Source organism: Sceloporus occidentalis, unplaced genomic scaffold (assembly GCF_023333645.1).
Source record: "Sceloporus occidentalis isolate IW3139 unplaced genomic scaffold, rSceOcc1.0.p SCAF_107, whole genome shotgun sequence".
Lineage (NCBI taxonomy): Eukaryota > Metazoa > Chordata > Lepidosauria > Squamata > Phrynosomatidae > Sceloporus > Sceloporus occidentalis.
The window spans coordinates 1,113,771-1,127,663 of NW_028317087.1; the positions used below are offsets into that span (position 1 = coordinate 1,113,771).

General features: G+C 36.1%; 1 protein-coding gene across 1 annotated transcript in view; it reads right to left on the minus strand.

The window, feature by feature from the left end:
• LOC149283242 (mitochondria-eating protein-like) overlaps nucleotides 1-13,893 on the minus strand; it is a 75,480-nt gene that overhangs the window by 49,256 nt on the left and 12,331 nt on the right. Inside the window, exon 14 of the mRNA XM_089497785.1 lies at nucleotides 10,380-10,448. Within this exon, the coding sequence (XP_089353911.1) occupies nucleotides 10,380-10,448 (69 nt within the window). The remainder of the gene's footprint in view (nucleotides 1-10,379; nucleotides 10,449-13,893) is intronic.

The window sequence follows — 13,893 nt, forward strand, 5'->3', positions numbered from 1 at the left end:
AATGAAAAGGTCTGTGGACTATGTTATTATTAGACAGCACTTATTGTGCATCCAGTTTGTTATACGGTTAAGTGCTAAGAAAATCTATTAACTCTGAATAACTACAAATACATACATACATTACAAAATATCACAATGTAATATGTGTCAGTTAAAACTCTTTTTTAAATCTGTTACCCGGTTAAAGCCTCAAGCTTATATTAACCCAGGAAAGTCATCAGTAAATCATATTAATTTTATTTCTGCTAATTATGTTTGTTACATGATGGTCATCTATTGCCACAGGGATTTCTACTGATGTCACCAGTGCCCCATAATGGCATTCCTATAGCAGCGTAAATGCCAGTTATACTGGCATGGTGCTTTATGCTTCATATGATTTACATTCCCAAACACAAACTATCAATCTTTGCAACATTTTAATTGGCTTACGAATCAAATTAGCTTACAAATTATATATGCATTAAATAAGTAAGTGATTAATTATTGTTTTACATTTATTTACAGTTGGGACACTGACACAAGTTTTGTTATTTCAGCTGTTTACCAAAATAAAATCCAGTTTTATATATATATATATATATATATATATATATATATATATATATATATATATTACAGTTATTTCTTTAAATGTGTGAAATGTAATATTAAAATTCAAATTTAGTGTCCCACAGTATAAATAACATTAATAATTCCAAAGCCGATTAGGGTACTTTGGCACACATTATTAGGTGTGTTTTTTATTATATGTATAAGTGTGTGTGTATCCCTTAGGCTCCTTTTTTAAGGGCTTTTTCGTAGAACAGACTTATTTTCTGGAAGTTAATATCAATCAGTGGGAAACAAGTGCCATTGTGGGTAGCAATAGGATCTACTTTGGGGGCTCTGGGTTACTTTATTGAAATAATCTGTCACTAGTGATGCCTAATTGTAAAAAAGTAGAAAAATAAAAGTTGAATTAAAGCTTTTGTAATGCATCTTAAAAGTACTTCTTATTTTTTTGGTATTCTATTCACTTAAAGAATTGGTAAAGATGCTCAGTTTTAAAGGCATCATTTAAAAAACCTAACTCAAGATCTCCTATGTGCCCCCCCCCCAACACTTTCGGGATTTCAAAGTCTGAACATATAGTAAAGGTAAGAAAGTGTTGCTTGATAATGTATGGTTACATCTCAAGAGGTTTTTTGTTCTTTGTCAGGTAAGTTAACAATTTGGTTTAGATTCAAATCAAAGTGGAGAGAACCTATTTATTCTGATTATCACACAAGCATTGTTATTTGCCACAAAGGGTTAAAGATCATGTGTTTATTTTCTAATAATAATATCCCTTATGTTCAATGGAAGTAATACTGATCCAACAAGGAGTGGGTCTGTTAGTCATAAATACAGCTCTTGTGTGGTCTAAACTTGTATCATAAACGATTTAATGATTTTTTTCTTGCTGTTTAGATTATTTAAATGTCAGACCTTGTGTCCTGACAAAAGTTGTTTCTCAGTTTCTCTCCAGCAAAGAATTAATTTACAAACAGAAAACACAAGACATGAAAGTAACATTGGATTTACCCAAACAACAGTAAAAATGACATGATATACAGTACGGATGAAATAAAAGGGCAACAGTGATTTTATGTGAGGTTTATTCTTGGCAAGTAGTAATCCATCCAACTTGTTTTCAGTAAAATAAGTTTCATGCTCCATGTGTTTGACCTGTCATTGCTGCCTCTCCACCTGGGGTAGGGTAACTACATCTGCCATTTTTTCCAAGATACATATGTGTTTGGCATGAAGGTGCCCTTTTGTGACTTTATACACCCAACATTCTGCAGGGCAGCACTTCACTCATTCTGGCTTGGGACATCCGAAATGTGTATGGTCGGGTGGTTGCACTTGGACTTTTGTGCCAACTTCAGACTGTCCAGACAATCTAACAGCAAATCCCAGCAGCCCTGGCATAAAGTAGTTAAACAGAAGATTAATTATGTTTATTAACTCTGACCTCTAGTCTAGGTATCAAAAATACACTAGAAATTGGGTTTAAATGTGTAAACACATATTATAACATATTCTGTGAGCAATTTCTCCAAGCATCCAACTTCATTTTTTTCATATGCCCCAGCCATGTTGAACATTATGACCTAGCAACCTTAAGTAATCCATCGAAGAGTGATCTGGTAAAGAGAGGCCCCCCAATGTATTTCTGTACCAATCCCTCATAATGGGAAGACCACCCACTAGTTGAGGATGCTCTGTTCCTATTATAAAGTCCTTAACTTCCAGAAAGAAAAAGTCAGTAGCCAAACACAGACATACAAGTGCCTGAAGCACCTCTGAGTTTGATTATTTATTGTGTCTTTCTCGACTGATTCCCTGTCCTCCAGTTAAAAGTCTGGCTCTGTGCTCTTTTCATCCTAGTGTTACCTGTTTTGCATTTTTGGAGAACAATGTGCTTCAGAACAGTCTGATATGGAAATCTATTAGAAAAAATGTAAGCTGATACGCTTCTTTTATCTGTATTTTCTTGCTTCTTTTTGCCACATGTGAAAGCCTCTCTGAATAAGTTCATAGTAAACACAGGATGGGGAAAAGGAAATGAAAGGTGTCAGGAAACATTGAAATGATTTGAACCTAAAGGTGGCAGAATATTTAAAAGAGAGCATTACTGGAACGCTCAGTTCAAAGTCTCAGCAGGTATGCAGAACGAGAATTCTTCTGATTCTCCCTTCTCACAGAACTGTTGTTATCTTAGGAAAAACGCCATTCCTCATTTACATTTCTGTTTGAAAAGAACCTCAGCGGTCCGACGCGGACATGATTGCGCGTGGAATGTTTAACGCACAGGTGTGAGAGTATCATGTGAATTACTCAGTGCTCCAAACTGTTCCGTATTTCATCATTGTTATTGTTGGAGGTTTATTAGCATTCATAAAGCATCTGCAGTTTAGAAAATCTAGTATACATAACATGAATCTTGTGGAATACTTGGCCATTAAGTGTTATTTTTCTTCAGATTAATAGCACTCTCTGATATGAAATTTCTCAAGCATTTTGCTCTCATATACCCCAAGTGACAGATTTCAAACTCAATAACCTTATAACGAAAATTCTACTGTAACATACCACATCTTGGGCTGGACCCTTGGCCTTATACAACCTCTATCCAACTGAATTATATTAATTACTGGCTTTAAACAGACATTAAACACTAGTTGTCTGTCTTGGAAATCCCTGATGAATACCGTGTTCCTGATGCAAATGATAATGAATCCCAGCACTGACAGTATTATTTGTTCCATTTAGGTTTTTTTAGGGGACACCAGTAATATTGGCCCAGGAAATTTTAACAGGGCAGGTCCTAAGGGAACTTAGGGGCTTGAATAACGTTTCCAATACACCCCATCGATGCCCCCTACCATCTCACTCTGCGATTCATTGTTAAGCCCCATGTTCACCAGAACACTGCTACCTAAATGCTACATCTCTCATACCATGCAGAGAATTCATGCATGATCTGCGAGCATCTTCCCTCCAACAGGCAAATGAACCTTGTGCACAAGCCCCCCACCAGCTTGGTACCCTAAGAGACCCCATACTTGGCTTATATTATGAGGCTGGCCCTGCACCTGGTACGTGAATCTGGCACCACGTGCACATACCCCCAGCCAAGTCTGTTTCATGTATGCATATAGGTCTGGTAATACTTTGAAACTTAGTCTTCAGTGAAAAGAAAAACATTAATCAGAAACACATTTTTTCCATAATATTGCACTGCCTGCCACTAGCATTACAATGCAAAATCAGTAAGAAAACAAAAATGTGCTTCTTGGCAATCCTAAAGCTCTAAATGTAGATCAAATAAATATATAGTGACAACGTAATCAGAAAAGTTCATCAAACCCTCAGACATATGCCCTGTTGTGAGTTTATGGTTCTTCCCACTTCTGTTCTGTACTAGCACATATCTTCAGAACTGAACAAATAGCTTCTTTTCATTAGTTTATTCTGTATCATACTTTTTTGTTTAGTTTAGGTTTATTTAAAAATGTTTTAACCCCTTAAGGACAAAGCCTGTACATGTACGTGCTCAAAAAAATGCATTGTTTTCATTGGGTTTTGGGACCGCCCATTGTCCTTAAGGGGTTAAAAAGTGTATAACTGCACTTTCACCTTTGTGATATGATCATAGGTTGTGCCTCTGTGTTTTCTGTCTCGAAACACTGTGACATCATACTGTCTGGTGACCACAAAAAGTGCTGTTTTGTGAAGCACGTGAAGAAAATATCTAGTAAATGTTTAAAAGTTAGGCATTTGAACTGTATTTTCCCCTAGCATGTTGCTTAAATATAGACTAGAGATTGAATTCACAACATTAAGAGGTAAGCAGTTTTTTCGTGACAATGTACAAACATCTAGTAACAGTATATCGAAATAAGCCAACGAGGTCAAGCGTTAAATGCTTCATAAACATTAGGACTGTTGGGGTGGCAAAATATACTACGGTCTGCTCTGCCAAGTGCTGGATGCATAAAGAATCGTCTTAAATGCTTGACTCTTCAAGAAACAGACTTGCCGGCAAAATGTGAGATTCCAGCCTAAACAGTCACTATCCATCTGCCAAACAATTGTCAATCTCAGATCATTCTCCTTGCGAGTAATTTAGATAAAAGTCAAGAAAAACCAGCCACATATATAGTTTACGTATATATATATATATGTGTGTGTCTTAATGTACTTCATTCCATGCGGGTTCTCTGGTACAAAGGCCTCTCTTTATTGTAAACTGGATTTCACTTTAATGCCGTGCCAGTCCTAATACTTTGCAAATGGCCAAACTACACAGGATCCTGCAGCTGAATTTACTTGGCATTCGCAGAATGGAAACAGAACGTTATTTGATTTCGATCTCTTCGCATATTCTTTCTTTTCGCTCTGATCCTGCTGTGCATTCTCTCCCGGAAGGGATTGTGTGGCAGCGCAAGCCAAGAAAAGCAAGCGTTATCATATGGCTTTCAACACATACAAAAATGATCGACTTCTCTTTACCGTGTAGTGCCGATGATTAAATATAAGTGTACATATTCAATCCATTTTAGAGCAAAGTTACGGTAACAAATTACTTTTCTTTATGAAATAAGAAAAGGCTGTAACTAAGCCCCGGTCAGCTTATTTATTTTCCTGCATGTAATTAGATATATGTTTCTACTTAAGAAAATAAAAGATGATTTATGTAACCAACATAAAAATGTTTTTACAATATTTGGGAAACAGAGATTTGTACATGAGTAAAGAATCCTATTTCGTGACAAAACTCTTTATAAAACAGCAGTGTAATGACAGGGATGTAAGATAGCTGAATACACATTTTAAACCATTTCCCTTGCTTTTCTACATTACAAAAAAAAAAGATTCAAAAGCAATAAATTGAATCTGATGAGGGTACTTCAAGTGCACGATAGACTCAATTAACCAAACTCTTCCACATTCTCTCCCCCTCTCCCTCTCCCTATGTTCTTCATATTTAGCAACAGGGAGGTATATGCTGCACATTCAAGCTTTTCAATAATGCAAGTAAAATTCAAAAATGACATTTTCACAAAATATTGCAGGAAAGTTATCCTGCAATAGTTCGCGGGGAACACCACCATAACTTTATACATTTTAAATTAGGAATCCAGATTAAGACCTTGGATTTTATAACACATAATCATTTTTCATAAAATCATAAGTGGAAACTTCATAAGGCAGGGTACGTGAAGCTCTCCCTCTTCTGGAGAGGTAGCTTCATGATGTGGCAAGGCTAGTCCCAGACAGCCTATGGTGTGGGGGGGGGCACAGAGTGATCATGGCCGCTCCTCTGGCTTGAGAATGAAGAAACCGACTAGGAGAGTTCCCAGGTATGCATGTAATATGAGGGTCAGCAAAATATATCTTTGCACTATACAAACTGATTTTAGGGGCAGGAGCTAAAATGGCAACGAAAATATTGGTGACATAAATTAATAATTTCACCCAAATACGATAGTCACCACACAACTGTTCCAAACATATTATGTTATCTTAATATTTCACTGGATATATCTACTAATTATTTTCAGGAAAAAAACTAAGATAACAAAATAAAACGTATACAACTTTTTCATATACATGGCTGTTTTTCCCCCTAAACCCCCTTTACTTTAAAAAAAAATCCACCGGACTGCAGCTCTGACAATTTCTGTATATTTATTTCATGTATTCATGGCATAATCAGCGAATACTGGAATGCTCATGGCATAAACAAGGATAATGAAGTTTGTGATCCGGCTACAAGCTTTAAAGTGCGTGTTTATAAATTGTAATGTATTGTATTACATCTGGAAACTTTAAAAAAACGAAATCTGTTTTGTTCTAATTCCAAACATAAAGATTATCTGACTCTCTTGTTTTGAAATGTTAATTAAAAAGACCCAGACTTGTTGGAATGGCCTGCATTTGATGCCTCACAGCTAATTTGCATCAAACACTAATTTTGGTTAGAAAATGTTCATTGTAATAACAGTTATATACACTACAGGTTCCAGAAAGGCTTAAGTAGTAAAGTCTGCAAGCTATATCTCCCTTATAATGGCACGTTTCGGTGTGATTATTATAATTATGAAGAACCAATCATTTAACAACTCTCCAACAATGTGTAACATATTTGGTTATATTTCATCAGTTTATATATCAGTACAAACTTTTATTGATTTCCTATTGAAGAGATGGCACCTCTCCCCAACCCTTTCTAAGCCTGGTCACCTGTGGTCAAATTCCAAGAAGTAATTATAATCATGCATGCCAAACCCCAAGTGAGTAAGTTATTAAGAAAAATCGTATTTTTCCATTGAACATCGGTCCCAGGGCTGATAGTCCTGGCACCTTAACGCCTAGTAATGCAGGTGCAGCCGGGCATTTCCACCACCCGCTGTCGGCCAGCGCCATGCCCAGGGTGCTAGATGGCCAGTCCAGGCCTGATCTGAATTGAAAATCAAAACAGAGTTCCTGATTATTCTGCCCTCCAAATATTATCAGGAATTTTGGCAAAGTAGGTGTACTGGGCAACAGTGGTTTGAGACACATTCGTTGGCCATTATATTGTCCATCACAAATTGCCAATTTGTTCTTATACATTAAGAAAGACAGACCCAGAATATACAGATGGGTATACGTTTATCAGGTCTATTCACTAAAGATACAACGCAAACAACTTGCTTATTAAAAATGTTATTGAAAAAGACATTGTCTCTTGCTCATTGAGATGGCATCAAGGTGCTGTCCAAAAGACAAATGCGAAAACGTGAGGACAGAGAGTTAATAATCTCATTGATTGCTACACAAAGTATTTTCAGCAAAAGAAAAGTCCTTTTATCAAGTCGTTAAGGAGGCAATTCCTTTTTAGAAGCTCTCTGTTCTACTTTTTATGTTTAGAAGGAGGAAATTGATAGATAAATACACATTTTATAGCTAGTGAGTATGCCAGATGATATATAGTCTAGCATAGCACTGTACATATAAGACAAATCTGCTATAAACCTGCAGCTAAAAGATCTATGTTAATTACCGTTCAGACTCTCATTAGCTACAATGACTGCAAACATACTTATCAAAAACATCTGCTTAGATCAAGACTCTGTGAAACCTGATTGAATCTAACAGCCTGGAGATGTCTACGTTCCAACATGCAATCAAATGACATCACACACACTTCATTGTTTTTTTAACCAATTACCAAGTTGAACAAAAATAGGAAAAACAATGATGGCTACCTACAATTATGTAGATTACACTATGCAATGTTTGTTTAAAATATTTTTTACAGACATATTTGTTAATACCAGAGAACTGTTGTAAGTGACATGTGGACATCCATGATTATGATAAAGCTGCAGCAGATCATATTTACTGAAACCTTCTTAAACTGGCTGATCTGATCACTAGAATTGTGCTGATTTTAAGGTACATAAAATAGTGATTTATTATGTATGGGACAGTGGAGCCAGGTCCCTGAATATTCTGCTTTTTGGTTGGGGAAGGAGGTTGGCCTTTTGGCCACCGTTTCCCTATTGAAGACCTCAGTAGTTCTTTGGAGGGACGCCAAGAAGATCCAGCCTTCCCTTGTATGTGTTAGCCAGGGAGTGAAGGAGGGGGCCACAATTCTACAATGAAGTTGCAGAAATCATTATGAAAAATGTGGCATTATACTAAGGTCATTTTGTTAGCAATCTTGAATAGACTTTAATTGTGCCCTGTGTCTATCTGCAGCATTAAAGACCACTAAGCTGTTGAGTTACTAGAATAAGAGGCATTATTGGTTTATCTCAAATGCTTGGCTCCCCATTACTAATCATTCATTTATCAAGGGCAGCTAATAAATATTGAACATATAATATATATATAATACAATATTGAACTATATATATATATATATATATATATAAACAAATACAAAAAGGAAGCACTCACCTGAACTAGCATTAATTATAAGGGGGTGCCGTTGAAGACCAAAGTCATACACAATCTCTAAATCAGCGCTCACACATCAAATAGGTTATAAACTCTCATGACTGTAGTTAAAGCTACTTAAAAACACCTTTCTAAGATGACAAAATTGGAGTTTTAGTCACATTATATGGCCACTACGTGAGTGCGCTGATTTAGAGATTGTGTATGACTTTGGTCACCCATTATAATTAATGCTAGTTCAGGTGAGTGCTTCCTTTTTGTATTTGTTTGTATTTGAAGCTCTGACCAGGCTTTTGGTTCAGCACCCCTCCCCACCACAGGTGCTCCATTTGTGAGGTCCTTGGAAACTTATAAATTGCAGGAGTGTCTGTATTTAGGAAGGCCTTTTGGCTCCTGGTAAGCAAGGTACTTGAAAAGATTTAGCTCCATATAAGCAACAGTATTTAGGTTAGGACCCACCTACATTGGAGTACTTTGGCGTAGTGGTGGGCTTAGCATAATATGGCCATATAATGTGACTAAAACTCCAATTTTGTCATCTTAGAAAGGTGTTTTTAAGTAGCTTTAACTACAGTCATGAGAGTTTATAACCTATTTGATGTGAGTGCGCTGATTTAGAGATTGTATGTATGTATATATATATATATATTTAATGATGAACAATCTGGATTTTTTACCATATCAGCAAGTGATTTTTTTTCTGTCAATTGAACAGTTCAATTGGTTGTTACAGCAGTATCGCTCTTTTCAAACTTTGTACCAGAATAAGATTGTTTAGCCAAAGATTGTAAACTCGTTTGAGCAGGGCCCTCCTCACCTGTTGTCTCTGTAAGTCAAATTGTTATGTGACATACTACCTGTTATGTCCTGTCTACCCATTGTACAGCGCTACGGAATGTGATGGCGCTATAAAAAACAATAAATAATAATAAAGAGATAACTGAGTGAGTGGTTCACTGGACACTCTAGCCCACCACATGTACTGTAATGTATATGACTGCTAAGCGGTCCCTTTATAGAAACATTTTCCACCTTCACAATGATGTATGGAGGGATTCTGTAGAATCTGTCCTATGCATTTGCATCTTTACTCACCCTCAGTGGGGCCATAGAGTGCACTGCAGCTCTGGAGCTGTAGCTTCTCTTTAAGTTTTTTGTTGAAGAATGCATATCAGCACTTTGTTGGTGAGGCTGCATGGGACACTAAACTATCCCTTTAAGCTTGATGGAAGTTCACCTTTATTGTACCCTCAGCAATTATGTAATATAATGATTCAGTTGATTCAAACATTTGTATATATGTGTTATCATAAAGACAAAATATAAAATATGAAATCAGCACAACCCTTGTTAAATCTCATTGTACTGAGCAGATCAAATAATAATGTTGCCTTTTTAAACATTGCACCCCTATTCAATTTTGCTCTAAAAGAATGAGGAGCTTTTTGCTTAGTCTTACAGGAAACATTCTTATCTCCACTTATCAATTCCTTTTCTCCTTCCAAAGTCCACTTATAGGAATTTGCTAAAATGCATATTTCACTTGTCCAAAAATCACATACAAACTATCTGGAAAATGTGTTTTTTTGTTGTTTTGTTTTAGTTTTTTTTCCCTTCAAGAAACAAAATGATGGATTCTTGCCTACTGCCCTAACATACACTCATTGAATCATTTAAAATATGGCTTTCATAAAAGAAATCATAGTTTGTTTATTTACATTGCTTTGAATTTCATGGAAAACTAGAAGAATGTTCTAGCAAAACAGATGGTGTGTGCAATCAAATTTAATTTAGCTTTTAATGTTAAATTGTTCCAATTCTTCCATGTTTACCATGAGGTATTTGGTTTTCGTTCACCAGCGAATGGTCACTGAAGACAGGGTGTGAAACAGGATTACCTTTCCTATTTTATCGGCCAAGTAGACAGATGATATGGCTGATTCTTTCATTCCCTGGTTTTCATCATACTGATTAAAAAAAAAAGTTTTCTTTTATGTTAAATGATTTCTACATCTTGTTGTTATTGTCCAAACCTAAGCGCGGTATGCGTACATCTTTATCTTTATTTTTGGATTCTCAAAGAAACGTGTACAATAACATGAACTTTGCGAAGATTTCAATAAAATGCAGGTGAAAAAAAAATGTTTCCTTATTGCTTTTACTTTTATCAAAAGCACCCTTTTTTCCCACCACTCTATGTGGATAGCATGCCAGATAATGCCATTAGGTGTGAGGAATATAAATGTGTTGGTGTGGTCTCTAGTTTATTAATGGGTTACATGTTTTCAACATCTCCAAAAAAAACAGTAGCTCATTTGTTATTGAAAAGATTAAGTATTAAGGGGACAACAATTAGGGCAAAATGGGTATTTTGTAATGTGGGAGCTCTGATGGGGGCCCAAGTGGTCCATACAGTCACTCTTTTGCATACATGGTAATTTCCGGATACATAGACTAACTCCATTTCTGTATGATCAATGAAGGCAAATGTCAAATGACAGGATCGGCCAGTGAAAAGTTTCATGGCCTGCTTGTAAGGAAATGGCAAAGCTCAGAGTTACTGTCCCAGGATTTTACAGCCCGCAGTCACTGGAGAAGAGATACTCTATGCAAGTTATAGGTTGAACTTGATGGACTTTGGTCTTTTTTCAACCTTATGAACTATGTTACTATGTTAAGTTGGGTGACAACACTTCCTGATTGTTACCAGGAATAGGGATGTAGCTTTAGAGGGCCCTTAATGATGTGCAAAGGGTACTCTTGAAAACATATCCTTAAAAGATAACCAATTGTCCACCCCCCCAGACTCTAACTATCACGTTGCCTGTGCACAATACACAGTATTATAATAATAATAATAATAATATTAATAAACATGTTACTAATTTCAAAATGACCCATAAAAATAAACCCTAAGTATGTGTGCATGAATGTGTGTGCATTAGCATGAATGTTAACTGTGTGTATGTGGGCATGAATGTGTGTTAGTATGAATGTGTATGTGTTGTGCTGACCTGAAGACATTTTTTAATGTTACTATCAAATGTGTTACATGGGTTTCACGTGAGAGAGCACCAAGGTTACTACTATTCTAAGAGAATTAATAGTCTACAGATAAAGGTCTTGAGTCTTGGTCTCAAAATATTGTCCACTCAGTTTATGCAGACATACCACTAAATGAAAATCATTTGTTACTTTAACTTGAAATGGTTCTCTCCAGAGTGCTCTCTGACCAAGAGAATTCATTAGAAGTATATTGGACCACTGTAGAATAACCTGCACTGGTATATATACAGTACTGTGCAGGTTTTAGGCAGGTGTAAAATATTAGTTCTCTGAGGTGTTTGGATATAGATACACACATACACTGTATACTTAGGCTTAGATGCTTCTTAAATCTGTTTGTATTGCTTACTCCTGTAGAGTATTAATACCCCAATCCAAATAATCATGGGTAATCTGTATTATATCAAGCAGCAAAGGATGGTTTACGAAGTAAGGTATATTAAAGTACCTTTAATATACTCACAACAGACATACAAAGTAGAGTACATTAAATTAATTTTCCATATGCTTATAAACATAACTTCCAAGCACTTGTGACCAGAAATAAATGAAATTTAAAAAGAGAGTATCTAGTTCGTTCTCTAAAACATGCATTTTAAATCCAGTGCTTTAATTCCATACTAATTGCTAACACCACGACCTTCAATATCTTGGCTGACATTATTTTTCTAGAAGTTTTGCCTACAGGTTTATGCTTAAGATGTATATCAAGCTAGCAGACTGTACATTTATAACTATGTCCCACAGAACTCATGCTAAATGATACAGTAAAAGGCAAACACGCTTCTGGCTAAAACCATAGTTGCAGATGCATTTATTTCATTTTAACTTAGATTTCTTTAATGTTAAATGATCATTTTTGGAGCATATGTTATCAATGTTAATTATAAAACTAGTGTTATGATGGTGAACCTGACCGACATTATATGGACAAAAGTACTGGGACACCTGACCGTTACACCAACAGGAAAAAATGAAATAAAAGAGCCACATGATGATTTGCACACAAGGGTGAATTTTCACCTCAGGGTTATTTTACTTAATTGTACAAATAAATATTGTATAAGAAAGCAGCAATGTGCATATTTTTAGATCTATTTTCAGAACCATTACAGTATTATTTACCGTTTTGTACACCAGTTCAACACCCTTAAATATAATGGAAGCAGTTTCCTGCCATCGATTGGCTACTTTAAGCAGCCAATCAATGACACGAAAATTGGACCACAGAGGGGACATTGAGCAGAGATGATGTTATGAAAATGGGCCCAAAGGAGGAGGTGTTACACTTACCTAAGGTTCTCCTAAAGGTAAGTATTTTTTATTTGGCTATTACTAGGTTTAATTAATGCATATTAAAGTACTTACAGAGTATGGTGTGTATGGTGTTAGAGTGTATGTTAGATGGCCAGTTTATGGGCAGGGTTCCCAACTCCTGATGTATCTATAGGTATTGATTTATATTGGTTATGTATATGTTAACTGCCACATTTAAACTGTGGGTAATTTGTTGGAGTGATTTCAGTGTTTTTTTTATCACTCCAATTATTTGATGGTGTCACCAGTTTATGTGTCCAGTTATGTGAGGGCTAGGTGGGCTGCAAAGTTGCATGAGGTCCAGCACTCCACTATGGATGGCCCTGCGTGTATTCAAGCGTACAAAACATATTCCTGGTTAGGTACACATGCCTTGAAAATAGCAAAGAAAGGCAATATAGTTATAGAATACATTTCCCTTAGTGGACCCTTAGTGCACCTGCTTTGTTGGCCGTCAACATTCTAGCTGAGGGCTATATGAGTTCTAGTCCACAAGAGCTTGTCTACCCATTTTTTTGTAATTGTGAAATAATTAACAAGATGTGTTGTATGTTTGTTGTTTTTTTTAATGTATGTGTGTGTTTTTAAATGTGAGTGCGAAGCTTCAACGTATAGAAACAAAGAGAAAGTGCTACGCAGAAACACTTTAACACCCCACTATATTCAGAAAAAAATTCTCGAGGAAGAAGGGCGATGCCACCACATATAAGGTATGCAGTTAGCCTCCTGAGCCCACTTTACCAACCATATATCTTATATATGGTTGGCACTCCAAGGGTTAGGGAAACTGGTGAATTAGTAGATACATTTCAAGTGGAACATATGATCCTCTATATTTGTTACTTATGCTTCGCTGACCAATGTTTACAGAATGCTAGTGAGCAATGACTAGCCCGTAGCTAAATGAAACCAATCTGGCGTATGATCTCACCCAATGTTAAAAGTAAAAATGTATGTGTGTGTGTTAAGCAACAGTGACATCTAGCGCCTGGACGTTATATGTACGAGCAATGGAATTTAAACGCTTTA